The 26,114-nt window shown below is 39.7% G+C and overlaps 3 protein-coding genes across 3 annotated transcripts; 1 reads left to right on the forward strand and 2 right to left on the reverse strand.

Annotated features, from left to right (window-relative positions):
- Positions 1–20: 20 nt before the first annotated feature.
- Positions 21–7,322, reverse strand: LOC145493238 (neuronal acetylcholine receptor subunit beta-4-like). Its single transcript, XM_081472661.1, has 8 exons — positions 7,175–7,322; positions 6,071–6,325; positions 5,083–5,196; positions 4,643–4,815; positions 3,160–3,204; positions 2,879–2,988; positions 2,533–2,697; positions 21–2,069 (listed from the first exon to the last, which is right to left on the reverse strand). The coding sequence occupies exons 1-8, from the start codon at positions 7,257–7,259 to the stop codon at positions 959–961; spliced, it is 2,058 nt and encodes a 685-aa protein (XP_081328787.1). The 5' UTR covers positions 7,260–7,322; the 3' UTR covers positions 21–958.
- Positions 7,323–10,785: 3,463 nt separating this feature from the next.
- On the forward strand, positions 10,786–21,294 carry LOC145492876 (WD repeat-containing protein 31-like). Its single transcript, XM_081472256.1, has 11 exons — positions 10,786–11,851; positions 13,431–13,505; positions 13,931–14,066; positions 14,954–15,054; positions 15,236–15,306; positions 15,633–15,693; positions 17,861–17,941; positions 18,513–18,622; positions 19,598–19,653; positions 20,340–20,409; positions 20,818–21,294. The coding sequence occupies exons 1-11, from the start codon at positions 11,633–11,635 to the stop codon at positions 20,909–20,911; spliced, it is 1,074 nt and encodes a 357-aa protein (XP_081328382.1). The 5' UTR covers positions 10,786–11,632; the 3' UTR covers positions 20,912–21,294.
- A 48-nt stretch (positions 21,295–21,342) lies between these two features.
- Positions 21,343–26,059, reverse strand: LOC145492886 (UPF0696 protein C11orf68 homolog). The gene is made up of 2 exons (XM_081472265.1): positions 22,442–26,059; positions 21,343–21,636 (listed from the first exon to the last, which is right to left on the reverse strand). Exons 1-2 carry the CDS (start codon positions 22,747–22,749, stop codon positions 21,354–21,356), a joined length of 591 nt encoding a protein of 196 aa, XP_081328391.1. The 5' UTR covers positions 22,750–26,059; the 3' UTR covers positions 21,343–21,353.
- Between the last annotated feature and the right edge of the window lie 55 nt (positions 26,060–26,114).

Here is a 26,114-nt window from a genome sequence, read left to right on the forward strand (position 1 = left end):
CATCATATTTGGAGCAGATGGGGAGGAAGCATGGCGCTGTGGTGAGAGCGCTCGCCTCCCACCAATGTGGCCCGGGTTCGATTCCGGCCCTGCGCCATATGTAGGTTGCTCAAAGGGTTTTTCTCCGGGTTCTCCGGTTCTCTTCTCTCCACAAAAACCAACAGCTCCAAATTCCAATTCAACCAGGATAGAGGACCTGCATGAACACCAGCAAAGGCTAACGTGGCTTCCTCTCTAAATATTGTAATTTATTTACTTATGGCCATTACCCCCAGGGGGTCATAACAACGAGGAAAAGTGAAATAAGAGAACTTTTCTTGGGCGCTGGTCAATTCCAGAAAAACAAAATGAACAAAATAAACTTGAACAAAATTTTCAGTTAATTTTGAGGTCAACTGTGCATTTCCTTATTTCCTTATTTCCTTACTGTACAAGATTTCGTCAATTCCGTGGAACATTAACCGCATGAATAGATGTTTGGTCAAAAGGGAACCTGCATTACAGTTGTGTACGAGGAGTTCACGGGTTCGAATCCCGTTCAAGCCCGATTATTATTTTCTTTTTTGAGGCTTTAATTTCCCGCCGCTTAAGTTGTTGATCATACATGTCTTTCAATCTTCCCCCGCAGTTCAAACATGTGATCTTTCTTACATTGATTTACACACGTTGCTCTTTATAGTGGTCAAAGCGCTCATCTACCCCTAGCTAGTTCAAGCATGCCACTTAAACTGAAAGAAACAAATAAATCAAATAAGCATAATAGGCTTAAAAATCCCAACTGGCGGGAGGCAGATATTTACAAGCATGACCGAGGAGTTGGTCTAGAGTCTACCGAGAAACAACTCCAGAACCCAAGACCCCCGGATTTCAAGTCAGGCGCCCAAACCACTAGGCCAGGCTGCCTCCTTTAGTAAACTATTGCCTGGTTGCAGTGCTGTCAGAATCAAACATACACCCGTCACTGTGGTTCCACTAGGCTGGTCTTCGGAGTCGGAGCAGTCAAGAAAAAAACAAGCAACGGAATCACAAACGTCAAAGAATACAACACAAAGAACAAGCGATCAAGAACAATGGCTGCGAACTCCCACTCCTCGATTATTTCTCCCCGTTCATTGTCTTCTTTAACTCTCCGGGTCAGAACACCAAGCCCGTCCATAACTCTGTTCTGCACTGTGTTCAACGCGTTGCTCCGTTTGGGAACGATCGACACTTTTCTCCTTCGTATTCGCTTCTCTGAAGCTCCCGAAGGTCCGCTGGTGAGGTTAATAGCCGGCTCACTCTTTGATTTCATTGGTGATGATGCTGCGCCCAATGGCACCCGCTGATGTTGGTCTTGTATCCCGTTGACCCGCGGGACTGGATTTTTTGGGTGTATTTCGATGAGTGCAATTCGTTCCTCGGCAGTGTTGTTCTCATTTTGGACAATATAGCTCTGTGCAGCCATCAGATTGTTAGTCTCGTCGCAGTCGTAACACGCCTGCTCGGTTCGTTTGCCGCACCATTGGTTGATGCCTTTTCCCTTGGGTTTCCTAGTGATGACGAAAAACAGAAACGAGGCAATCCATTCGTTAATTATTATGCGCAATCGTTCGGGCATGCGCGTGGGACCAGCATAGTAATATCGCAGTACAATACACGTGGAGAGAATTGCGAAGCAGACCAGGATCATCAGAATCAGATAATAGTCTCCAAGCAAGGGTATGGCGTCCGAGGTGGAAGGCAGCGTGTTGGACGCGATGTTCAAAAATACCGTCATGGTCAGCAGCACTGTGATGTTTAACGTGATCCTTTCACCTGTGATCGGCGGAAGACAGAAGCCGACCAGAATGAAGGTGACGATAATGGTGGTAGGGACGATAAGGTTGAAGATGTAGTAAAGAACCTTCCTCTTCATGTGGATTGTAAAGGTGATGTCGGCGTACGGATCAGGACAGCACACGTAGTAGAGCTTGTTCTCCGTCACAGGAACATCTATCACCTCCCATTCACCGTTCTTAATGTAAGACGACATGTCGGCTTTCGTCTGGCTCGTGGTCATGTCCAGGAACTTTGTACTGTAGGTCCAAGATCTGAGAGAGTAAAATTCTTGATAAAGCAAAGTACAGTAAAACGCGAGAGGGCATTTCTCAATCTGGACATTTTCAAAGAATATAATTGTGAGATCGCAATTGTAGTGATCAGATCCCCTTTAGGACTTGGTATAAATGTTGCTTGGTTAATTGCCAAAACTGATTTCCGTGTAAGAGTTAGAAGGTCGCGCGCGTTTTGTCTTGACCGAAGCATGTTTGTCACAGACACATAAGCAAAAAGAGGGGGAGGGGAGGGAAGGGGCAGAGGGTCCCTGGGCCATTTCCTCGATCCATGATCGCTGTTTGTCATCAGTGTGTTTCAGAACATAGTATATGAAAGTCACTCAATGCAATGCAGTTTGAGAGCGAACTGGAGAAAACAGAGGGGCTATTTATAATCCAATAAGACGAGCGCATTCAAAACAAGTGCACTATGATAATGTTTCAACACGGATGTGCTTACCCGAATTTCAAGTAACAGAACTGCTCGTCATAAGGAAAGAAGCGGATGTTCTGTTTACATGATGAGGTGAACTGCGTAGCAGCAAACCACGTGATCGTACCGTTGCTGCGAATCACCACCTTGGTCTTGTACTTTTCCAAACCACCAGCAAAACCTTTAGCAGCACTGAAATATACAAGAAAAAAAAAACTATCAGTAAATAAATTAATGATACTGAGATTATTTGTTGAGGACTATGACAGATACACTTTCTAAATAGAACATTTATTGTTGGGTTTTGATTCAGATAGAAACAGTTAGCACTGTCTAGCCAGTGTCTAAGCTTTCAGTGGCGACAAAAGCTTACTTGTTATAGAGAATTATGACTGGCAGCCACACTAAATATGGTTCTACGTTGATTTGGCTGATTCCTTCGTAATGGTCTGGGTCCCACTGCAGAAAAGGGTCTTTCCATTTCTGTAAAAGAAGGCGAAAACAAAAGTGACACTTTCGCTCTTATTGGTACAAACGGAAGCATATCACCTCGTTCGAGGTGATATGCTTCTGGTACAAATAATATTGATATTAGTTTACTACTAAGATATTAACAGTCTTCTCCAATCTGATGGCAAATTATATTCCACCAACCTGTGTTGTCCAGACATTAACTTTCAGTATCTCTGCTTTCTCGTCCTATGAGAACCACAAAATTTAATTGCATCAATTAACGGTCATATCGCCGAGGGGTAACCCGAAAACACTCGGACCCCCACTATGGACCGGGTCCGTGAACTATCAATGGACCGGTCAATGGACCACCCCTACGGACCCCTCTACGGACCATCCCCCAAAATAGAATAAAAATAAGAAAAAAAATATTTCACTGATGGGTTGTCTAATAGATAACTCATATCGGCGAAATTTTGCGTGTTACACTGTGCAAATGAAATAATTAACACGCCCCCCCCCCCCTCCCATAAAAAAAATGCCTTAAAGCGTAAGGAGCGTAAGGAGATGCCGATGGCAAAAAGAAGGAAAGTTTTTAACTTTCATTCGTGGCTCAATCTGGCTATGGGCGGTGTGTTTTAGGTTGTTTAACCTTATTTGTATCTGTAATTCCGCTGAGCAAATTATGAAGCCTGGAACGAGTTTACGAATCCACGCGAGCATGGGCTGAACAAAATAGCAGAGGGGAAAGAGCACAAATTTCGAGACTTCCCAGAGGCTTCCCAGAGGCGTCCTGGAGGCTTCCCAGGCTTTCATATACTGTATGGCCACAGCAAAGGAAATGGCGATGTGTAATGATATAACTTGCGCCCGAGCCTGAACCCAAGAATGTTACATTTGCACACTGTAACGTTGGAAATTTTGCCGACACAAGTAATCTATTAGACAACCCATAAGTGAAATGTTTGTTTCTTATTTTTATTCTATTTTGGGGGGGTGGTCCGTAGAGGGGTCCGTAGGGGTAGTCCGTAGACCGGTCCATAGGTAGTCTGCGGACCCGGCCCCTAGTGGGGATCCGCGGACCGGGGTCAGTGTTTTCGGGTTACCCATCGTCGAGACAGTAAGAAATAACAAGAAAAATATATGACGATTTGTGGTACGCTCGTTGAGATAGCGCTAACAATCAAGATGTCGGTGCATCCTTGGAAATATTTGGGAGATCGGAAAACACTTACTGACCTTCCAATAAGGTTTGAAAACCTTTGGAAAACGTCATCTTTGAAAGTTTTCCGACGAAAAGTCTTGATGTCAACTCTTCGGTTTTTCTGCTAATGTGCAGGAATCATCGCAGTTGTTTAAACAAAAAGTCAGAATAAGTCAGTCAGTCAATCGTCAATCAAGCCTATTAAGTAACTTTACTTAAAATATTTGTTTCCTTTAGTCTAAGTGGCATGCCTGAGAAATAGCTAGTGTAGTTAAGCGCATTGACCAGATTCAGCGACAACAAATTAAGAATCAGTCAGTCAGTCAATCCGTCCGTCCGTCCGTCCGTCCGTCCGTCCGTCAGTCAGTCAGTCAGTCAGTCAGTCAGTCAGTCAGTCAGTCACTGAGTCAGTCAGTCAGTCCACGGTCAGTCAGTCAGTAAGCATGTTTACTTATCTAACAAGGGAAAGTTGTAACTCACCACATCCACAATCTGAACGAGGCTCAGAGAAAACGATACTTTGACCACATCCTTCTCGTGAAGCGCTGGTCGAACTTCTTTGTTGTAACTTTCACTGTAAATCAAATCTTGGAGAAGACGATGTTCTGCTGACTTTGCAATTTTATTATCTGGCCCCTTCTCTCCCGGTTTAACTAAAACAAGGCAAAAGCGAAGCTTATCAACCGTAAATTAACAAAATAAAACAAAAGCTTAAGCTATCAAGAAAACTGTCATAAACTATGGCGGGAATCTGAGAGCACGAGAGACACTTAGAAAGCACGTGCACGAGCTGCCAGAGAGTGTTGTAAACGTTCAATAACCTTTCTTGAACCATAGCTTTTAAACGTGTTGATGTCTGAAAAATTGACTACCGCACTGAGTCGTGGGGTGAGTACGTAGTTTCATGCTCAATGCTATACCTCTTGGTGCAGGGGTGTAAGTGCTCGTTGGTTTTTCCGAAGGTTTTTCCGTGGGTTTCGAGTATGTTGAAGCAGTTGTAGAGTCGATGTTACTCGGAGGCAAGGTTTGTACCCCTGAAAGGTGAAATAATACTGCAGAATTATTATTATTATTATTATAGTAATTACCGTAGAAGCTCTCTAAATCTTCAGCTAAATATAAACATTGAGCTCTAATGAGAGAGAAGTCGTTTTTAAGTCCAGACAGTTACCACAAGGAAACAATAGTTTTGAGCGGTATAACTATGTATATGTTTTGGCCACCGTCTTTATTTTTATCTTTACTTTGTAGAGAGAGTAATTACATCAATGAAATGATATGTTAACAACGACAGAACGGAAATATTTCTCCCTCTCTCTCTCTCTCTCTCTCTCTCTCTCTCTCTCTCTCTCTCTCTCTCTCTCTCTCTCTCTCTCTCTCTCTCTCTCTCTCTCTCTCTCTCAAAATTCAGGGTCCCCAAAAGAAAAGAGCCTTCTCCTCCACCCCTTCAAGGAAAGGGAATTTTAACAAAGCTTTGAATTTTTCTTTCTGTGGCGAGAAATTTCCTTGAAATAACCATCAATCATCGCGTTTCTCGTTTCCCGCCTCCTACGAGTAAATACAAAGGCGCCTGGGAACGAGCCAGTTAAACCAATCATGTCATGATGAATGTTAAGCCAGGCATTACACTGACTTGCCTGCTATTTTAACACGTGTCAGTCACGTGTCAGCATTTTAAAACATTTGTCGAGCAGCAAATGTTAGCTTCGTAGACGTAATATAGTCTTAGTGTTTGTTTCAAACGCTAAATTCGCACGTAAGCTGTTTATACTCATTTGTCCACGTAAATAACCCCAGCAGATCTTACCCGGCGTTCTAACAAACGGCCCCAGTGTTAAGAAATCTTGGGGAGACCAGATAACCAAGAACTAGTAACTTTAAGAGTCCAAGCCTTGTTGGATGCCCTACCTGTCCAGTTAAGACGCGCTGCAGCAGATTCAGCATGTGGAGCCTTGACCAGGTCACATGTAGTGAAGCATTTCACCAAAAAACACCGATCGTCCAACAGATACGCCAGATATCCCTCGCCTTCCTTACAAGCACGTTCAATGCATTCTTCCATGTTAGAGACCTCGCCTAGATGTCGGAAATCTCCTGAAAAAATTCCTCTTCTTATAGTAACATTATATTGAATAGTTTCATGTTTACATTGGCTAGGAGATCCTGAAATAGAAAACAGACAAAAAAAATACAGACTCGTAAAGCATGCGCAATCAGGAATAACAAAACCAGCCAGGTGGGAGGACAAGTATCAGTGCGCGAGCGAGCGCATGGAGAACGCGCGGTGTAGCAAATAAAAAACGCTGAAGAAACGCACTAGGAAATTACTCGACCTATCACGTACGCAGCCCCCTGCGTTGGGTTATTTTTATTTTAAAGTGAAAATCGAATATGATTGTTAAACTTCGCATGTCAGTCGTGCGCCGGGTAATTTTCAGAATCAAGTGCCTCGTGTATCATTTTTATTATGCAAACTTGAAAGTAAAAACTCGAGCGACCGGTTGGGATGAAATAATTTGGAGATTCAATTTTACAATCTGATTATGCAATTTGATTTAGCTGCACTTCACACAGAACAAAAAATAATGATAAAAAAGTATTAAATATTCTCTCTCTGCTGGTTCAAAACTATTTTCTGTCGCAGGATTTTTTTTCCGCGTTATCGCAGGTACATGACATCTAGCTCAGTTCTATCTCCTCGATGTTTTGTTACTTCAACAATTTTTCCACAGATTATTTAAACTTTCTGTGACAACGCTGTCGTTTTAAAAGGGTAGATAAGTTAAATGTTCGCTCTGAAATACGTAATCGAGTTATTACAATATAAGCCTAGAGCTGTTTAGATATGGAGAACCACAGTATTGTTATGTCTTCCGGCCAGGAACAAGAAGAGCTTCAATGTATGTATCATCAACAAACTCTGTTAGATACGGGGGCAGACAGGATAAGATACATTTTACAGTTTTTAAAAGCGTTAACGATACCAAAGAATATTTTGCATTCAAGACTCACCCGAGGAACTGTGAGTTTGGCGCGTCGTCCAGAATACAATAATAAAGTTGAAAATCCATGAAGCGGCATGTTTGTTGTATCTCATTTTAATACTTGACAAACGTCTGATGCAGAACTTCTACAAGGGAAATAATCAAACATATATTGTATCTCCTTTTAAAACTGTAATTAACATCAAGGTAATTAAAAATGTTTAACTCTCTGGCAACAAACATGCATCTTTCTTCGGTAAATAAACCAGTATAAAACACAATGCCGATGGTATGGCATTTTGAAAAAATGGGAAATTTGTTTGGAATAAATCAAATGTTATTCCTTACGGGTTTTGCATGCGCAAAGACTTTATTTCAATTCAAGCTTATTCAGCGAGATTCAGTTGACTTGTCTGTTGAGAGACGCCACTACAGTAATGTTATAGATTTTCACTAGAGTTGTCAATGTTGCAATGCAGATAATACATGTTACAGCTGTAAAATTATTGACAAAAAACGGACTAAAACAACGAAACAAACAACGCTTCTGAGAGAATATTTAGAGCAGCAGCTAACAATGAATAAAAATATACCCTAGCTTGTGCTCGCAATAGTGCGAAAATTGATTAAACAAGTGCAATTTAAGATTTAGTTTAAAGCCTAAAACCAGAAACTCACCTGATGGTTTTCCTAAAATTCAAGTTATGTGGAAAATATTGATCATATTTTTGTTTAAGCGTAGTATAATCGAATATCTCATTAAAAAACTTTCTAGTTCTCATCAACCTACTTCATGGATGCTGGTTTCGGTTGTCGTAATATTGTTCAATAAAATATTTACATCGCAAACTTGCATAATAAGACAAGTTTAATACCTGCATCTCCTGCTGTGAGAAGAAAAATTCATTAAAAACAGCCGCTTGTATCTTAACAAGCAGAGCGTACGAGACAGGTTGTTAAATGAAACTTTAAGTAAAAGTAATTGGAAACGTCTATTAGAAAATGTAAAGTAAAATGTTTCTATCTAATGAAACTGTTTTTCTAACCATCAGAATGCAACACTGACCGCAATGAACTGTTCTTGAGCGTGCTCTGATTGGTTAATATAATTGTTATATGTGCCATAAAAACACAGCCACTCAGAATACAGGAATTAAAGCCGTGGCAAACTCGACGGTATAACACCAAACCTTCCCAGCATGCGCTACGTGTATGTCGCCTTGATTGTGCTGCCCACTGTATTTTCTATGGTATGGTATCAAATAGTTGTGCGCTTTGTCGTGGTATACCATGGAACATGCCTCTTGTCATTATATTTTCATGGCATACCCCTCGAAAGCGTTGCTCAACTAGTATATACGCTTCACTGCTATCGACCTCCCCATGAAAGTGCCGAGCGAACGTAAAACTGTTTGCCGGAATTTAAACTGAAGACACAATTTGCGCCAATTGCTTTCGTTTTTTTTTTTTTCGCTTCGGGAATTAACATCGAGTAACATAATTGTTTCTTTTTTCCTATATTTATTTTGTGTCCCCAAATTAGTATGGGATTTTCCCAGGCTACAAGGCATTGACACTTTAACAAAGTTTCTATCTATCCATCTATAGAAGTGCTTTGGTGACGAAGATGAATTGAACAGGATTCGCACGTAGCCAATCAGCGTGCGCGCATTTTCTGTTTATTTACCAATGAAAACATTTGAACACCTTCATAGCATATGAAGTGAAATTAAACCTGATATACTGAAAGCGTCACAGACTTCCGGACCTTGAACGATACTTCATCGTTTGACATGTACTGGTTCGAGGAAAGAACATTAGAGCTTAGATAAGAAGTAGGTAAACCTCGTTCCTGGCTTGAACAATTAAACTGGACAAAGAGAGAATTAAAATAATATATGTTATTTCGACCGGTGTTTTATTCTTTTGAATTTTTTTTACAACTCGCTGACTGGTAATCTGAATATGCGGAATATATGTGGAGATTACAATCGAAAAAGGAATCTAAATAGCGCTAAAACAGGTCGTAAAAATGACAAATGGAGCTGAATCTATAGCCATTAGGAACACTCCTCGCTGTTGAATACGCGTGCAAACAAAAATAATAAAATGAAATGGTTTTTGCTCGTGATTAAGAGAGGTATTGAACACTGTCCTGCAAGCATCAGTGTTTACCGAGGTTAGCGGTTTGCCGTTGTGTGTATCTTTTGTGGTTTCGTCTCTGCTGAGCTGTAATTCGTTAAACAGATTCTATACCCAGGTTCTACCTGTTCTTGGAATAAACATAACAGATCTATTTGAGTGAAACCATAAGCCTTCGCCAACTTTTCAGAAAAGCTACTTAACATAAACCACAGGATGAATTACACGTTTTCAAAAGAACACACTGAAAATTCAAGCGATAGCTATGCAAATTTACGAGAATACTAAGCACGTTCTAGCAGGTGTTAGTCTGCATATCGCACACAGCGTTCAGTTTATGAATTGTTTATCGTCACGACGCCACAGGACGCTGCTTTATATGTGGACAAGACAGCGAACTGGCATTCATTTTGACAACAATTTGTCGTTTTGAATGCGGGGGATTTCGGTTTGCCAGATTTTAATCTATACTACCTTTCGACATAAAGGTCGACATTGCTGAATGAGGTTACGTGTCGAGGAGCAGTTGACTGGTCGATATCTCAAAACTGGCGATATTTCAAAGGGACTTCAAGATTGTTTGATTTTAATAAGTACACACCTTGTTGCGGGAGTAAACCTGGAGAAGTTAATCTTAGTCGAACTAGACTCAGCATGGAGGAAGCTCAAATAAAGTCACAAGTTATTAAAGCTGACAGCTCGCTTACAACGACTCTATCAAGACTTGCAAACGTTCGAGTACAGGTTGAACTAATTCAAGAAGACACCAAAAGATTAAAGCAAGGATTCTCAGAAATGGCTAAACGGATAAATGTATTGGCTGCAAGTTACCACGAAGAAAGGGACATAATGTTAAAACAACGCACGAAAGCATGAAACTGCAAGTTTGGTTGATAAACTTCTCACTGCCTACAGACGAGAGATTTGGCTTCTACCTGCAACTGATAGTCGCTATTTTTCATTACGACAGTTCCTTGAAGTATTCAGTATTTTTTCGGATTTGAAACTCTTTCATCATTATAGCATACATCAAACAATTAGCTACAGTACACATGGTGTCGAAAGCCTGCTGAGTAATAATTAAAAATATCGTCACTCAATGTTCAGAATGTGTAATTTTAATTTTCTGACCTTGAATTCACAATGCTGTTATAGCCCTTTGTTATCAGTTTACCCCGCGTGCGTTCGGTGTGGGAGATACCAACTGCTCACAGAGTATTTGTTATTACATTCGCCCTTTTAGAAGTGCTCAGGGGAGCCTGAAGATTCTTACCAATAAGCAAATGAATCATAAATTTAAAAAAATAAACAAATAAATAAATAATCAAATAAATATAACGAATAAATATATACGACTAAGAATTTATAAGAAACGGTTCAAGGAAACGTTAAATTACTTCCAGTTATAAAGATGAAGAATTAACTAGAATTGGAGTAAAACTGAAGAGGTTTTTCTAAAAAATATATTAACGCTAGTCACGGTAGAAGATTAATCTGTTGAATTAGTTTTCAGTCGGCACAACTTTACCAGACATTTTTTGCCAAACACAGCTCCTGTTTCACTTGTAGTCATTTACCTTCTTATTTTGAACATGACACAATTAACTCATGTTGTTGTTAGAGAAAGGTGAAAGACTTTTTAAGGTATTGTTTTGTTTCCCTTATAGCCGCTGCCGTAGACTCGTAGCCATAACGCTGTATACCGATCGAGGTTCAAACAGAAGAAACTAACTGACTAAACTTAATTTTTGCTAAACGAAAAGGTGAAGTTGAATTTTCCTCTTGAATTTTGTAGGCTTGGTAAATACTGATTGCTCGGGTGATTGATATTGATTTTGTTCACGCCAGTCACAGAATATTGCATTTTAAAATTGTTTTTATAACAGCACCGGACGCAGTCTTATTCCTTTTTTCTTTACTGCCACTTGGAGAAAGGAAAACAGCTGCGTGCGTTGAACTTCGTGTAACCGGGGTTGATCAGGAAGAGCGAAAGACATTGTCGCCTGGTATGAAGAGAATTAAAAATCATCTGTAAAACTGCAAAACAAAAACAATTATCAAAACGATGGATTTGGAGGCAATACCAGATTAACTCCTAAAACTTAATTCAATGGGGTCAAGGACTTTCCAAAGATGCTACTGACAGAGAGACACTTATTAAATTTATAGTCAGTACACTACATGATGTTACACCACGTACTTACGGTGCATCTATGAAGCTGCTGGAAGTCTGCATGTTCAGTTATGCAGTTTACAAACTTCCCTCGCTACCTCATAAACAAAACAATGTTCTGACGATTTTGCAGAGCTTTAGACTCGTAACAGATGAATTATCGCCATTTCCATGCAGCCAGGTTGCTTTCAATGTTTTGACAGTTTGTGGATGGGTCTGAGAAAATCCAAGCCCCGGCGCTCCGAGGGTTATGATGGTGTAACTTCGACTGATGAAGTGAGCAAGACTCTGCAAACAGTGGTAACTGAATACAACCCAATTCACCAGGATTCTGTCACTTGTATCGATGCATTTGCACCTGGAACTTGTGTTACAGGGAGTAAAGACTACGTAAGTATGTCATTTTCCTGGGAGGTTTGAATCCTATGTTAAAGTACTGACTGTATAAACGCTATATGGAAATCAGGAAGCTAAAACCAAGGTGACCTTACCAGGGGGATATCAGTTTCGGAGGGCGTGATAAGCAGCACGTACCCCCCGGGGAACTCCCATATTAAAAGGACGGGGGTGCTCGTTTTACCCTTTAGGGGTTAAAAACGCAGGTTTGCTACCACTTACGGTGTTTCGGCCTCAAACGATCCACAGTGGGGGCTTTTGCCGTACCTTTTAGGGTATTGAGCTGAAAAAAAGGACGGGATAATTTGTTGTGTTAGAATTGGTAACTCTTAGGGGTGAAAAAACTTTCAAGCAATGCCCACAAAACAGGCTCTTTGTACATCTTGGGGGTTCTTTTCCTATGTTAAAGTACTGATCATCAGTGTATAAACGCTGCATGGAAATAGGCCCTTTGCAGGATCCGGTCACATGGTACGGAATAAATTATGCTGGGACGCAAGTTACACAGTGGGACTTCCAAAACAAGGGAACTTGTACCAGTCCAGCCCGACTTACCTTTGTTTTAGAAGTTCCACTGTGTAACTTGCGTCCTAACATAATTTATTCCGTACCATGTGACTGGATCCTGCAAAGGGCCTATTTGGAAGCTAAAACCACGGTAACCTTACCAGAGGGATATCAGTTTCAGAGGGCATGATAAGCAGCACATTCCCCCAGGGGACTCCCATATTAAAAAGGGCGGGGTGCTCATCACACCTTTTAGGGGTTGAAAGAGCAATTTTGGTACCTCATAGGGTGTTTTAGCCTCAAACAGTCTACAGCTGGAGCTTTTGTGTACCTTTTAGGGTGTTAAGCTGAAAAAAAATGACAGGTGATAATGTGTTGTTTTAGAATTAGTACCTCTTAGCAGTGAAAAAAAATTTAAGCAGCATCCACAAAACAGGATCTTGGTACCTCTGAGGGGTTCTTTTCAAAATGTCCAGAGAGCACCCTTTTTAATATGACAGTCCTCTCCAGGCATGTACCTTTACATAAGGTGAACCATGTTGCTCTGTAAAGGCCTGGAGAAGGTTCTGTTCCTCCACCTTTTTTTTGTCCTACAGTATATCACTGTTGGGATGAAATATGACCTGATAGGAATCAAGGATTTCCTTTTTTGCCTCAGTGATAAAAGTTACCATTTTTTTTGCTAAAATTGGGCTTTTAAAGAATATAGTCCATTCAACTATCAAACTTTTATGGTTGGACGAATGACTGAAGAATAATTTACTGAGTTAAAAGACAAGTGTTAAGAGGGGGCTAAATGACTTATGAGGGGGCTAATAGACTTTAGGGTGGGGGCTAACAGGCTAAGGACTACTTGTCTTGGGGCTAAGTGAATGGTTTGCCTTTTTGTGGTCATGATAAATACTCAGCATATAAATAATGTTTTGCATGTACAGATACTCAAATAAGATGGACAATATACTATAATTCCAGATCAGCAGATTATTACTTAATGCATAGACTATTCTTGAAAAATCCTCATTGTTTGTACTATTTGTATTATTATTATTTTTTTTTCATATGGCAGTCAGTGGTTTTGTTTGAGTGGAAGCAAGGTATCCCACATCATAAGTGGACTGGTCATACAAGAGATGTCACTAAAGTATGTATATTTATAAATATGCTAGTGGAGTATGCTGTTTATAATACACAGGGTCATGGCAAATGATAGATTTGAGACACCCTGACTGGTATATTTTGAGTGAGTCTGAGATTTTCATAGCATTGTAAAAGAACTTGTGACTCTTGTGAGACCACTCATTCTGTCAAAGAAAAGTTGGTCATACGTTTATATATTTACCAGTGTCATTACTGCCTGTGCTGGTTGATACCCTCAGTGATCGGTTTTGTGAAATAAATAATTTGAATAGCTAAGGTTGTACTTGCAAACTATCTACAGTTGAAACGTGGTTGAAACAAGATTGATGATAGCACGTGTATAATCATGGTAATTTATATTATCAATATTACATGTAGATTAGTTCAAGGAAGGACAATATTATTATTTTGCTCTCTTGTTTTCCACAGGTAAAACATGTAGGTGCCACAGTATATAGTTCTTCTAGAGATAAAACAATAAAGGCATGGCATCAAGAGAAAAATGATCCCATCTTGACCTTTGAAGGCCACAGGCTGGTGGTAACTGCTATAGATCTAAATGATGGTAAGACATCAATTTAGCTATTTGCTTGAATGTCTGTGTTTGTGTGTTTGGGGAAGACATGCTCACTAACCTTAATAGTCAATTTGCCAAGCTCATAACAGGCTCATATTTTTATGCTGTGAGTGTTCATGCTAAAAGTCAGATATAGATTTTTAATCATAATGCATTTATTATATGGCCAGCTCCATGAGCGAGCAAGATGAATCAAATCCTGCGCTGTGATTGGCTACCCGAGCGGGCAAGATGGAGCTATCTTGCCCACTCGGGACTACCCGCTGTGTCCCGCAAGAAAAATTTCCCCGAAAGCCATATAATAAATCCTTTGTGACCAAGCTTGTTCGGTCAAGATTGGTCAATTGTTACTTATCTTCTATGGCAAGACGATCTCAGCAAGAGCTTGTTAGAGCTTTGTGAAGGAGATCATCTTAAGCTCAGTACTTTGTGTGGAAGGCTAGAGTTATCATTAACAGTAATCAAAATGTCATGGTTGCCATCATTCAGATATATGCATGTAGCAGAATAGAGCCACAAATATTGCATAATTCAATGTCCACAACTATTACAAGTTGCAAACAGTCTACTAAGTATTGTGCTGATTTTTAATACATCATGATTATAATTTTACCTCTCTTGTAAAAGTACACTTAGAACAAAGGTTAGGAAACTGTGTATGGCCATCTTGTTAGAGCATTTCTAAATTCCCTCTTGCCCCTGTTTTGAAGCAAGTCAGGTGCCAACACTTTGATGTGAAAAGATAAATTTGTTTATAGGAAAGTCAAGTGGTGATTTAATTTGTATACTAGGATTTTAAACCTGACAATAACAAAAATTAAAACAAAACAAAAAAGGTTTTAATACCATCCTATGCTTATGACCTTAATTTGTAGATGGAACATTATTATTCTCTGGGTCAAGAGATAACTGTGTGAGGCTTTGGGACACCACTAGAAAAACAAGTGTCAGTGAAAAGGAAGTGTCTAGAAATCTGGTGAGAATTGTTTTGTTCTTTAGGCATATTCATAAAAGTTAGCTCTTGACAAGGAACTGCTTTGGGAGGTACTAACATTTTTTTCAAGGGGTGGAGTGGTCTCAGAAGGTGGGTTTAGATTAAGATAACCTTCATGAGGTATGCTTTGATTTGTTTTATGGTCTAATGGTTATAATTATAGGTAAGTTGTGTGAAATGGATTCCTGGAACTCAGACTCAAGTTGCTCAAACTGGGGAAGACAAAATGCTAAGGTACATAGTACAGTGACAGTATGTTTATTATTGTATTTGACACTGACCAGGCTAATTGGAAAAGGGCATGACCATCTGACTGGTTCTTGATTGTCCTGGTTTTTCTATTTTTTCTTCCCGTCAAGGTTGGGTTTTCCCATATTTCTACTACCCTTCTCAATTTATGTGTAACCACACAAACTCTTCTTTAAGATGCAGCAGCAGGTTTTGGCTTGGTTACAGTAGTGATCAGAGCAAGAAAGATGAGATGAGATTGAGATGACTATATTATTGACTTATCTGCATGTTTTGGTAGACACTGTAAATGTTTTTGCCTTTTACTCTAGAGTGTGGGATACAAGGAACATGCAGCCTGTATTTACGTTTCCTGCTCAGCAATACTTTCAGGTATTTTATCTCTTAGGAGAATAAGTTAACTGCTGGTATCTGCCCAATGAATGAGATAATTTAATTTATGACTCAATGTCCATAGGTTTGGCTTTGGCTATTATAAATGATATTTGAACTTTAACTCTTGTTTTGATTTTATAAATCAGTGCATCCACAAAGCAACATGAAAGATACTGCTTTAGGTGACCAAAAATTGCATAAAGGGGAATTTCATACAGAAAAAAAAAAAACTTTTTAATAACAGCATACTCCATACATTTAAGGGAATAAGGCATCTGTATACCGATTACTTTAAATTAAGATGTGTATTTGCAATCCAAATTCCCATGTTATTTCTTTATCTACATTTCGTTATGGCTTTCTGGTATTATTATCATGACTTTTACTAGTAACTGTCACCTTTTGCATGCATTGTAGACCTTGATGTTAGCCAGTATCTCCTGTCATTGTGGGCAGGCACTGACTATGTATCTGGAGTCCCTAGCATGCTCTGCAGGACTTTGATACAGTTTTTTTTCTTTGTTTTCCTGTTATTTTTTTTTCCATTGATTTAAGGTTACAGTATACCTTCGGGTCGGCAATTTTCTTCAAATTTGGATTTTTGGGTCAAAATAGAGGTCGAAGAATAATCTCTAATTTCTGAAAAAATTTTTTGAAAAAGGCTAAATATTGGCGGAGAAATGGCGGTTTTACGTTTTCACCGGAAGTAAAAGTTTACCTCTTGATTGACAGCCCTATGGCGCGTATGCAATCAACCGAGACGATTTTCGCGGGAATTACCTATATGGATGTCACGAATTGACTACTCAGTTGATCAGCATTGTTGTTCTGACTAACCAGCATTTTTGATATTAGGCGTGTCTCTATTAAGTTATAAGTAAACATAGACCACGTTTAAACCATGGACCGGTTCGAAAAAGCGAAAACAGCGAAGAACGAATGAAAATACATCAATGAGTGAAGAAGCGAAAGTTCGCCACGCGGATGAAGCTATAGTTATCGTATAAGGCGGGCAAATATTAGTGGTGAGAGAAAAGAAAGGTTCTGTAAAAATTTCGGAACTTGACAGCAATAACAGGGATGCTGACAGAGACTCTTCTGATGAGTCCGATATCGACGAATCGTCGGACTCATTGAGACCATTTGAAATATTATCCATGCACAGTTGCTCACACACAGTAGCTCTCCGCGCTGTCTTTTGTTTGTTTCCTTCGCTCAGCCACTCTAGCGTTCGTATCCTTTTTAGTCTTCCCCATTTTGCCAGACCAGCTTCAAGAAATACCGAGCTACAGAAAAATTATCTCTCTGCCTTCGGTTCCTTGAGCGCATTGCGAAACACAAGAGTTTTTTAGAGATTCGCGCGTAAATTTCACCAGGAGGTTAACGGTAGTAAACTTTCCCTGCACTGATTGGCTTAGTTACCTGAGAACCCAGTTGAAGGCGTTTGTGGGCGAAGTTTGTTCGCAAAGCAGAAAATTTTTCTTAGTGCTGTTTTCTCGAATAAATTTTTTCACTTGAAGCAGACACTTAAAAGAGTTATAACTCAAAGGAAATTTGTTCAATTGCTCTTAAATTTGGACAGTGGCTAGTTTAACATATAAACTACAAAAGCGTGTCTGGGAATTGTTAATTTCGAAATACTTTTTCTTCGAGAGCGATTTTTGTACGATCACTCCACATTTTTTTAATCCTATTTCGAAAATGTTCTGTAACTTTTTACTGCAATCGAATATGCCAAAACGCAGACACGTTTTTTAAGCGCTTTGGGCCCTGAAACCGGGGAAAAAATTAAATTGGCGAAAAACGAAATTCGCTTTGACTTGTAGCTTTCGAAAGGTGATTCGGGCGCTCGCATTTAGTGGTCGTGAAAAATTCGACAATTCATTTTCTTTCAAAATTGTTGGTATAGTTTGATAGCCAGCTCCATAAGCTTTAATTTGATATAGGGGTTTAGTTATCTACTGCTTAAACTGCACGCGCTACATCGCTTGCGCGCGAGACACCCCTGAAGGTATACTGTAACCTTAAACCAGCATTTTGGAGTTTCACCAATAAGGGAAGGATGGATTTGACAGCAATTACCTAACATTGCACACCCTGCCCAATTTTCAAGGTACATTTAGTTAACCCTTAGTAATTGGTGCCTATTGCTTTTATTTTGAAGACATATTGTGATTGCTCAAGAGATGGACAATTTATTTTGACATGTAGCAATGGATTCAATGGAAAAGGCTGTGAATCCACTGTGAGTTACATTTCTGTTTTATGCTGTTATTGATGAAACACTATTTAAGTCTCACACAGGTGCATGCCCTACATTGAACTGAACCTCTCGCAAGTGGACACTCTCAGGACCAGAAAAAGTGTCCACTTAAGAGAGGTGTCTGCTAATGGTAGTTGTCCGTTAGCCAAGGTTCGACTGTATGTTTAAACTATATAAAAATTTAGGAAACAAGTGGGAGCTTCTTTCTGCACTAAGTTGGAGTTGCAGCTGGCCTCCAGTTCAGGCGGTCTGCGTTCAGGCCCTGGCCGGGGTTATTGCATTGTGTTCTTGGGCAAGAAACTTAACTCTCACAGTGCTCTCTCAAACATGCACACCCAGATTTGTAAATGTAGCCGGAAATTGAATGAAGTAAAGGGACTAACATCCCATCTAGGTGAGGACTAGAACTAGTCAGTTAGACCTGGTTATTTGTTGCTACTAAAACCAGAGACAAATGAAAGTGCCATCCTGTTTGGCCAGTAGGTTTGAATAAAGACTTGACCATTCTTACTGTCGACTATAACAATAAAGAGCAAATCTGTTTGATTGACAGCTTTGGGATGTGAGAGCACAGCAAATGATCCGTCGGTACATTGGCCACTACCAAACTACATCTGCTTGCACTTTCCTTCCTCGTTTGGAACATGTTTGGTCTAAAGATCTGTAAGTGGTATATTAAAAACAGTTTATTTTCAAAGCTAATATATAGATTTAGGCCAGCCTAAAAGCGTAGCTCCTGGGCCAGGTTGTTCAAAGCCCTATTAAGCTAACCCAGAAAAACCTAGAATTTTGATTTGAGTTTTGTAACTTTGCAGTGAGGTTTTCTGTATATTGTCTGGCCTTCTGTTTTGAGTTTTAATAATCACCCTATACACAAAACAAAACAGCAAAAACATTTGTATGGAAGAAAAAGTTACAATTTAACTTTTAATCCTGGGTTAGCGTTAATCGCCTTCCGAGCAATCCTGCCCTGTTTCCAACAAGTAACCTAATATGAGCCCACGATCCAATCGATAATCAGCACTTGGTCAGCGGTCAACTTCAAAAAACACGTGATCTCAAGGAGTTGTAAACTTGAGCCCACAATATGGTCACGTGATACTGGTCAGCAGATACCTTGTTTTGACAGGTGTCAATTGATCATAACATGGATGTCCGATATTAAGGAAGTACAAGGTAAACCAAGGCTGCATGTCTGTCAACCTATTATTTGGAGTATGGCCGCCATGTTGGGCAACTCCGTCGCCGTCGTCACCGTCGTGCGTACGCGCCCACAAGCAATACCACTAGCCATGATAACCATGAGAAAATCAACTCAAGGGTTTCTTTTTCTTTCCTATATGAGTATAGGGCTCCGCTTGGCAGCCCTTTGGGCTGCCGGAACTCTGCTGTAAACAGTATTGCTGGGTAATGTTTTACTGGACAGGACAGCAAGGAACTCTCAAATAAACATAATGCAAATTCCTAGAAGATTAGAAATTTCTGTTGGAAAAGTTGAGAAATATGTTAGCATGATGTCATGCACCTGCATAGCCAATCAATCATGCAGCTGTTTACAAAGTAAACTGATGTTATAATATAGTATTCAAAAATGGCATTTGAATGTTTTAAATTTCTTCTATTGCTTCTGTTTATCAGAATTGCTACAGCCTCGCATGATTCAACCGTGAAAATCTGGGAAAGAGAAGGAACAGGTACCTTGAGAAGACTAGTAATATGTTCAACATTTCCCGTACAACTTGTTGCACTACATTGTTGAATTGCAATTTGTAGAGCACTATTACGTGTATTAGCAACTGTTTTTGTAAGTTGCAGCAATTTGTTGCACAGAGAAAATATAAGTCCAACTCCTGTATTGGACTCCTGTGAAGGCATAATATATTTGCCACAATGTCAGGCCCTCTGGTAATGTTCTCCTGGTTTTTCAATTCTCATGCTTTGGCAATATACCAAGCTTGTAAATTTAACTGAGCTAAGACTGAATTTTTCATGTAATTGAGTAGATGTCAAACACATTTACCATACGAGTGAATGAGTACCCCTAGCTCCGACCATCATCTTTTTTTAATTTGACCCAATTTTATCATGAGTGCTTTGTGAGTATTTGCTTCTTGTTATACAGAAATCTCCAACACCATTGTTGGAAAACACACCCTCTGATTGGTCCAACACTCTTTTTCTGATCCAAGAATATGTCTCTCATCTAAGCTTAACTGTAAACTTGAATAAAAGTTTGAATCAGTTCAGTGTGCAATGTAAACCTTCAGCCTAAGACTGCCAGAGAGTTCTAATAAACTACAACTACTAAACTAATATTACTACTAATATATGTAAGATGAATTCTTAAGTGAGGGTACAAAAGACTTTCAATTATTTTCAGAATGTATTACCACTCTTGATTGTGCTGGAGCTGGTCCATTGACTGATCTCTCTGTGTGGGATGATGGAAGGTTTGTTTTCGTCATGTCAAACAATCTCTTTATTATAACGTTTTATGTATTGTACATCCAGTTTCCACTCAGCATCTTGTAAGGAATTGGGCAGCTTTTCTTTTATAACTTTGTTTTGTACATGTATTTGACTCTTTGTTCCATAAATCTGGATTCAACTTACGTTACTGAGTTTCTAACCACAACTAGCAGAGTCGTTGAAATTCTTACTGAAGTTCCAGTTAATCCTGAGAGTACAGAAATGGCTTGCTAGTGCCAAGAGTGCCGATTAAAATAAGCAATTAAAATTGTCATTTTTTTAAACATGTACCGAAAAGCGAACAAACAAAAAGTGTTCTGTAACCCTGCAGTTATTTCTTAAAGTTGTTCCTGTTTTCTCTAATCATTTGCACTTTTTCTATCATCTAGTATATGCATTTCCACAACAAATATGGGCGTGTTCCAGTGCGTATTGGACTCCTGTGAAGCCAAACCACAGCTCAGGAAGAAATGTCAATTTTAGCTGTTTTGCACAACGGTGTAACATATAACATATTAGACAAAAAGTAGAAGTTTTAATTCACCCCCAAAGATAGGAATTTAAAATTTCCATCAGGTGAAAATGTTTAAATTGTCATTTATGTATGTAAGTTTATTTATGCATCAGGGTTGAACCCTGAGTATGGCAACACAATTTGCTTTTGCTAACTTATTTACTTATTATTTAGATATTGAACATTCTCAGTCATAAACATTTTATTTTGATTTTGTTAATTTTTTTTAAGAATTTTCTATTTACATGTAAAACTATTAAAATCAATGTAATAGTTACATACAAATCACAATTTCTTTGCTTCTTGAAGCTCTTTCACTACCCAAGCTACTGAAGTGGGCCGCCTTCCTATCATAAACCATTTTTGTAGTCACTGCACGTCTGATCAACAAGTAATGTTCTTCATGCAGATTCATGAATGATATATTGTTGGTTCTAATTGCCATTCGTTACCAGCGTAAATTCCCAGTGTTGTGTAAATATTGGGCTTGTAGCGTAATGTAAATGTCACTCCCAAAGTCCTGAGACTTCTCTCGACAGCCCACACTTGCTCTTTCTTTGTGAAATCTTCATTGTAGACGAGAATAGTATACTCCATCAATTGGTTGTCACTCGTAAACACATTGGCAGCACTTCCCAGGGTGCCACTCACCACTGCTTTGGCAACACTGGTCCAGATTTCATCAATGTTAGTGCTGTAATACAGAGGAAATATTATTGCATCAGATTCCAGGCCGTTTTTCTTAGTTTTTCAAGATTTCAGATCTAAATTACTTAAATTGATAGTGTAAAAATACCATATCAAGAGCAGTCCCTCTTTCTCCTTGGTCCGTCACAGTGAGAGAAAACTTGAATGGTAAAATGGTTGTGCATGACTGAGAAAATTACATATTCACGCATGTTACTATTTTCAACTGCAGTGCAAATTTATCTTTATTTATCTTTTAAAAAATATAAATTGGTCGGCTCTCAGCTAATCACAGTAATATGACTTTCTCAATCATTAATAAAGGTATAAACTTTAAAAATTGGAATTAATTTTAAAATGAATTGGTTTCTTGTGGAGAATGAGCTTGTTTACACTACTCCTGAGACTACGTACGTAAAAACTTGGGTTAGACTGTCACAAAGTCGTTTATTTTTCTGGTTTTACAAAACCTCACGCTCTCCTCCTGGTACTGTACTAATAGCACATTGCGTGAGCATCGCGTTTTGTCACGCAACACACTCCGCAGGGGATACGTGCATGAATGTCGATTGAGAAAGATGGGTTGAATATCGGTAAACGAAATTAACCAAAGTGAAACCAACTAAAGACGTCGAGCGCACTCCACTAATCTTTGATTACCGCTAGTTACCGGTATATGTAAATTTAGATCTGGAATTTTTTCGAAAATTCCGGGCTTCCGGTCAAATTGGTATTCGGCCTCCAAAGGAGCGAAGCGCTGATCAGAAAGAACCGCTTGTTTCCAAACAAAAATATTATACTTTTCTTCCTACCTTGGGCAATTGAATAACCACTTCCCTGACTTGTAAGAATGTTTCTTTGCTAAATGTTTCACATCGTCGTTGGTAATCTTCCCACGTTTCTTTGTCTTTAATTTTTCCCACCTTTCAAGAAGTATCTGTTTCTGAGGTTCGGGAATCGACAATGGGAATTCAAATACGGTTGGTCGTCGTTGAGGATCACCTGCGAAAACCGCCATATTTACAAGCTTCATAGAGGAAGGTCGGTTTTTTTCAAGAAAGTCGCTGAGGGGATTACTTCCATCGAAAATTATCCAGCTCTCCATTTCGTGACCTGCCATGTTCTTTCTCGTCCCCAGTCTGCTGGCTGGGGGAAGGATTCTGGAATAAATCGGATATAAATTTGCCCGTAAGTGGAACCTTTTTAGAAATGATTATTTGTTAGATAAATCGAAGTCATAATGGTCCCTGATTAATTCTGACTCATTGGTTTGTTGTGTGCCCCTGTCAGTTAATTGCAGCTGGACTTCCCTCTAGTCTTGTCACTGAACTCTCCGATCCCTTCCTTGCCCAGGGCTCAAAATAGTTCAGGGACTGGACTTAGGTGACTCGGAATACCGCGAAGATTAGCCAAAGACAGGTAAGACACAGCAAGTGGAATCGTGCGCTGGATGATTTGTATTTGTTCAATGAAGGACGGGGCAGCTCACGGCGTACCGAAGGCCAGCCAACTGAGCAAAACTGTTAACGTGGGAAGGACGTCCTACCCTCCCGAGTGTTACTAAATGGAATAACGGAGTAACGAGAAAAACATTTAAAGGGTTAAAGATAATTTGTATTCAGCCTCGCTCGTCTTGCTTGCCTCTTTTGACAGATTACATGACACATGTGGACTCATGCCTTTTGACATTTTGTGACCTACGACGGAACCACCGTAAGAAGGCAGGTTAGTAAAAAGTTTTACAGAGTTCACCAGAAGTAAGCCTGTCTTTTAGCCCGAGCGCGCATTTTCGTTTGATCGCTGGCTCAGAAGTCTCACAGAATGCAAGTCAAAAAACATTTTGGGTTTTTTGTTTGAAAGTATTCTAAGACATTTAATTACAAAAGGCAAAAATTAACGTTTTGCATTTTTCTCCTACTTTCCACCCTTTCTCCTCGCGCCCACTATTTTCCCGGGCTCCCACCCCCTTGTCCCAGAACATGACTAAGTATCTAAATGACTGTATTTTGTATACTTCAGTGGTGGAGATAATTTTGTAGTGAAGGCTAATAGACATTTGGATAGTTCCTCTAATTCTCCCTGTTTGATTATACTAAGAAACAAATCTCTGTAGAAGAGAAGACAAAAGTAATTACTAGACGGGAAATACCAAAATGTATTGATCGAGGGTGGGGGTGGGGGTGGTACTTCCAGAAAAGTTGGGTGGGGTGTGCGGCCCACTTCTCAACACCCTTTCCCTATTTATGACCAAAATCTGCGTTTTTTGTTACCCTATTTATGACCTGACCAAAAATTCGATAGCCTATTTATGACTGTTCCGGCTGACACAGTTGCCCTAAACATAAGTTATGAAGAGCTTTTATTGAAGGGCTTTTATTGACGGTCTTCAGGAAACATACCCAATTCAAGACTGGGGTGCTAAAACCATTCCCCACTTATAACCAAAATGGCCAAAATCGATACCCTATTTGTGACCAAAACGGCTGAAAAACCCTACCCTTTAGGGCCCCACATACCTATAAAGCCCATATAAAGGAGTACCCCCGTGGTACAGTGTATAGATAATCTGTTCAGTCTTTTTTGATATTAATAACTATTGAACTGTTGGTTTCCATGTATTAATTAATTAATGGAAATAAAATGGGCCTGATGAATTGAACTTTTGGTTTCAGTCTCTGGATTCAATGTAGTCGTAGTCATATGGACTTTATGCTTTTAGCAGTACAGAAACAAGTAGAAAGGAGCGCTATACCATTATTCTTGGAAATCTGTATTCTCGGCTATGCAGGGATACAAGTAGGGCGTGGCTTGAATGGTTTTACTCAAGTCCTTCCGCGTTTAGGAATTCCTGGCCTTGCTAAACTGATCGTGACGCATTCCTTTCTGTTCCCCTTCGTTTCCAGGTCGTTTCGCCGAGCTTTCCCTTGTGCGGTCCACTTTGCGCAACGGTGCATGTTCATCGATGGGTTCCCGATCCCCGTGAATTCGCAGTGGGTGCCCTTCCCCCACCCCTAACACACAAACTCAGACTTCGAGTTTCTGATCTGTAACGTAAGTTCTGATAATAAAATCTGAGCTGATATGATGGGTGTCAAGACCAGGTCGACCTCCAACATGGATAATGATTGATGGGTGTCTGTCAGCTCTAGCGGGAAACTGAAGTGGATGGAAGAGGAATGCCAAAGCCTTATGGCATGTAGAGATATAGATATTCCGAGGTATGATGGGTTTTGTGGTGACCCCCGCCGCAAGAGCGAGAAAAAATCCGAGTATATTTTTATGCGAAGCATAGCATTTTCAATACTGTTGAATTGCAACAGATTTAGAAACTGGACCTACTTTCATCCAGTGATTCAAGTGAAGTAAACAAATCGGGCCGAAAATTCGTTGTTATATCTTGACTTGTTTGACTGAACCAGCAAATAGGGCGGACAAATCGCAGCGTATAAATTTGCCATGATTTTATACTGAAAAGGGTGGACAAGTAGGCGTAACCCACAGAAAATCTGCTTGAAAAAGAGACGATCCGCGCGAAAAAACAGCCAATCAGCACTTGGATCTATCCCACGTGGGAAGCAACTGTCACTGTCACTGTAAAAACATCCGCTAGGAAAAAGAGCCAACCAGGAATTCAAACTAACTCATGTCGGATAACATCAATGTTCGCGTAAAATCCTTGCCAACAAAAGAAAAAAATAACCTAACACAGCATTCCCTTGCGAATCACAAAAAAACTTAGTTCTGATTTAGCAAAATTAATAAGAGTGAAAGAGATTTTTTGCAGCTGTTTAGTGATGGGAAGCCCTAGAAAAGCAAAGAGCCACCGCCAATCAGGATACAACATTAGCATGTGTGGATAGTGAGGTTCAGCTAAAACCCTGGCGCAGTTGGCACAGGGTTCATTCAGCTTTTGACAGATCCAGCGAATATGAGCGCCAGGTATCCGAAAAAAGATCTTTACAGTTTGCTTTCTTCCCTAAATTATCTACGTCAAAAATAATCCATCAACATTTAGAAGTTTGTTGAAAAGAAATTTCTTGACAAAAGGAATGAGGTCAGTGCTATTTTGTGTTTCAGTAATTTCCGGTATACTTTACCGCGCAAATGTTTCGAGACGTGACAAACCAAACATGACATTCCTTAGGTGTTTTTCATTTTTACATTGTAACTTTTCAAATAATTTAAGTTTAATTTACTTAGCCCTTAACTTAAGTTTTAATGCTGTTAGCAGAAATTGCCCCTGAAGCGACTTTCTAGTTCAGCTCATGAAGGAATTCAGTTCCAGCAGTGTTCACCGATCTTCACTCCCGAACAAAACACGTGGAGACATTGAAACACCATGTTCACAACCTTGGCGTTTCTTCATCAACCCGCACTCGAGGTAGGCGCCTTGTTCTATTCTTTAAACGATGTTTCTTTATTTTGTTAAAAACTGTTGATTCATAAAATTGTTTGTAATGGACACTGCACCAAGACGTTTCTAAG

This window comes from Orbicella franksi, chromosome 1, assembly GCF_964199315.1.
Source record: "Orbicella franksi chromosome 1, jaOrbFran1.1, whole genome shotgun sequence".
NCBI classification, from domain to species: Eukaryota; Metazoa; Cnidaria; class Anthozoa; order Scleractinia; family Merulinidae; genus Orbicella; species Orbicella franksi.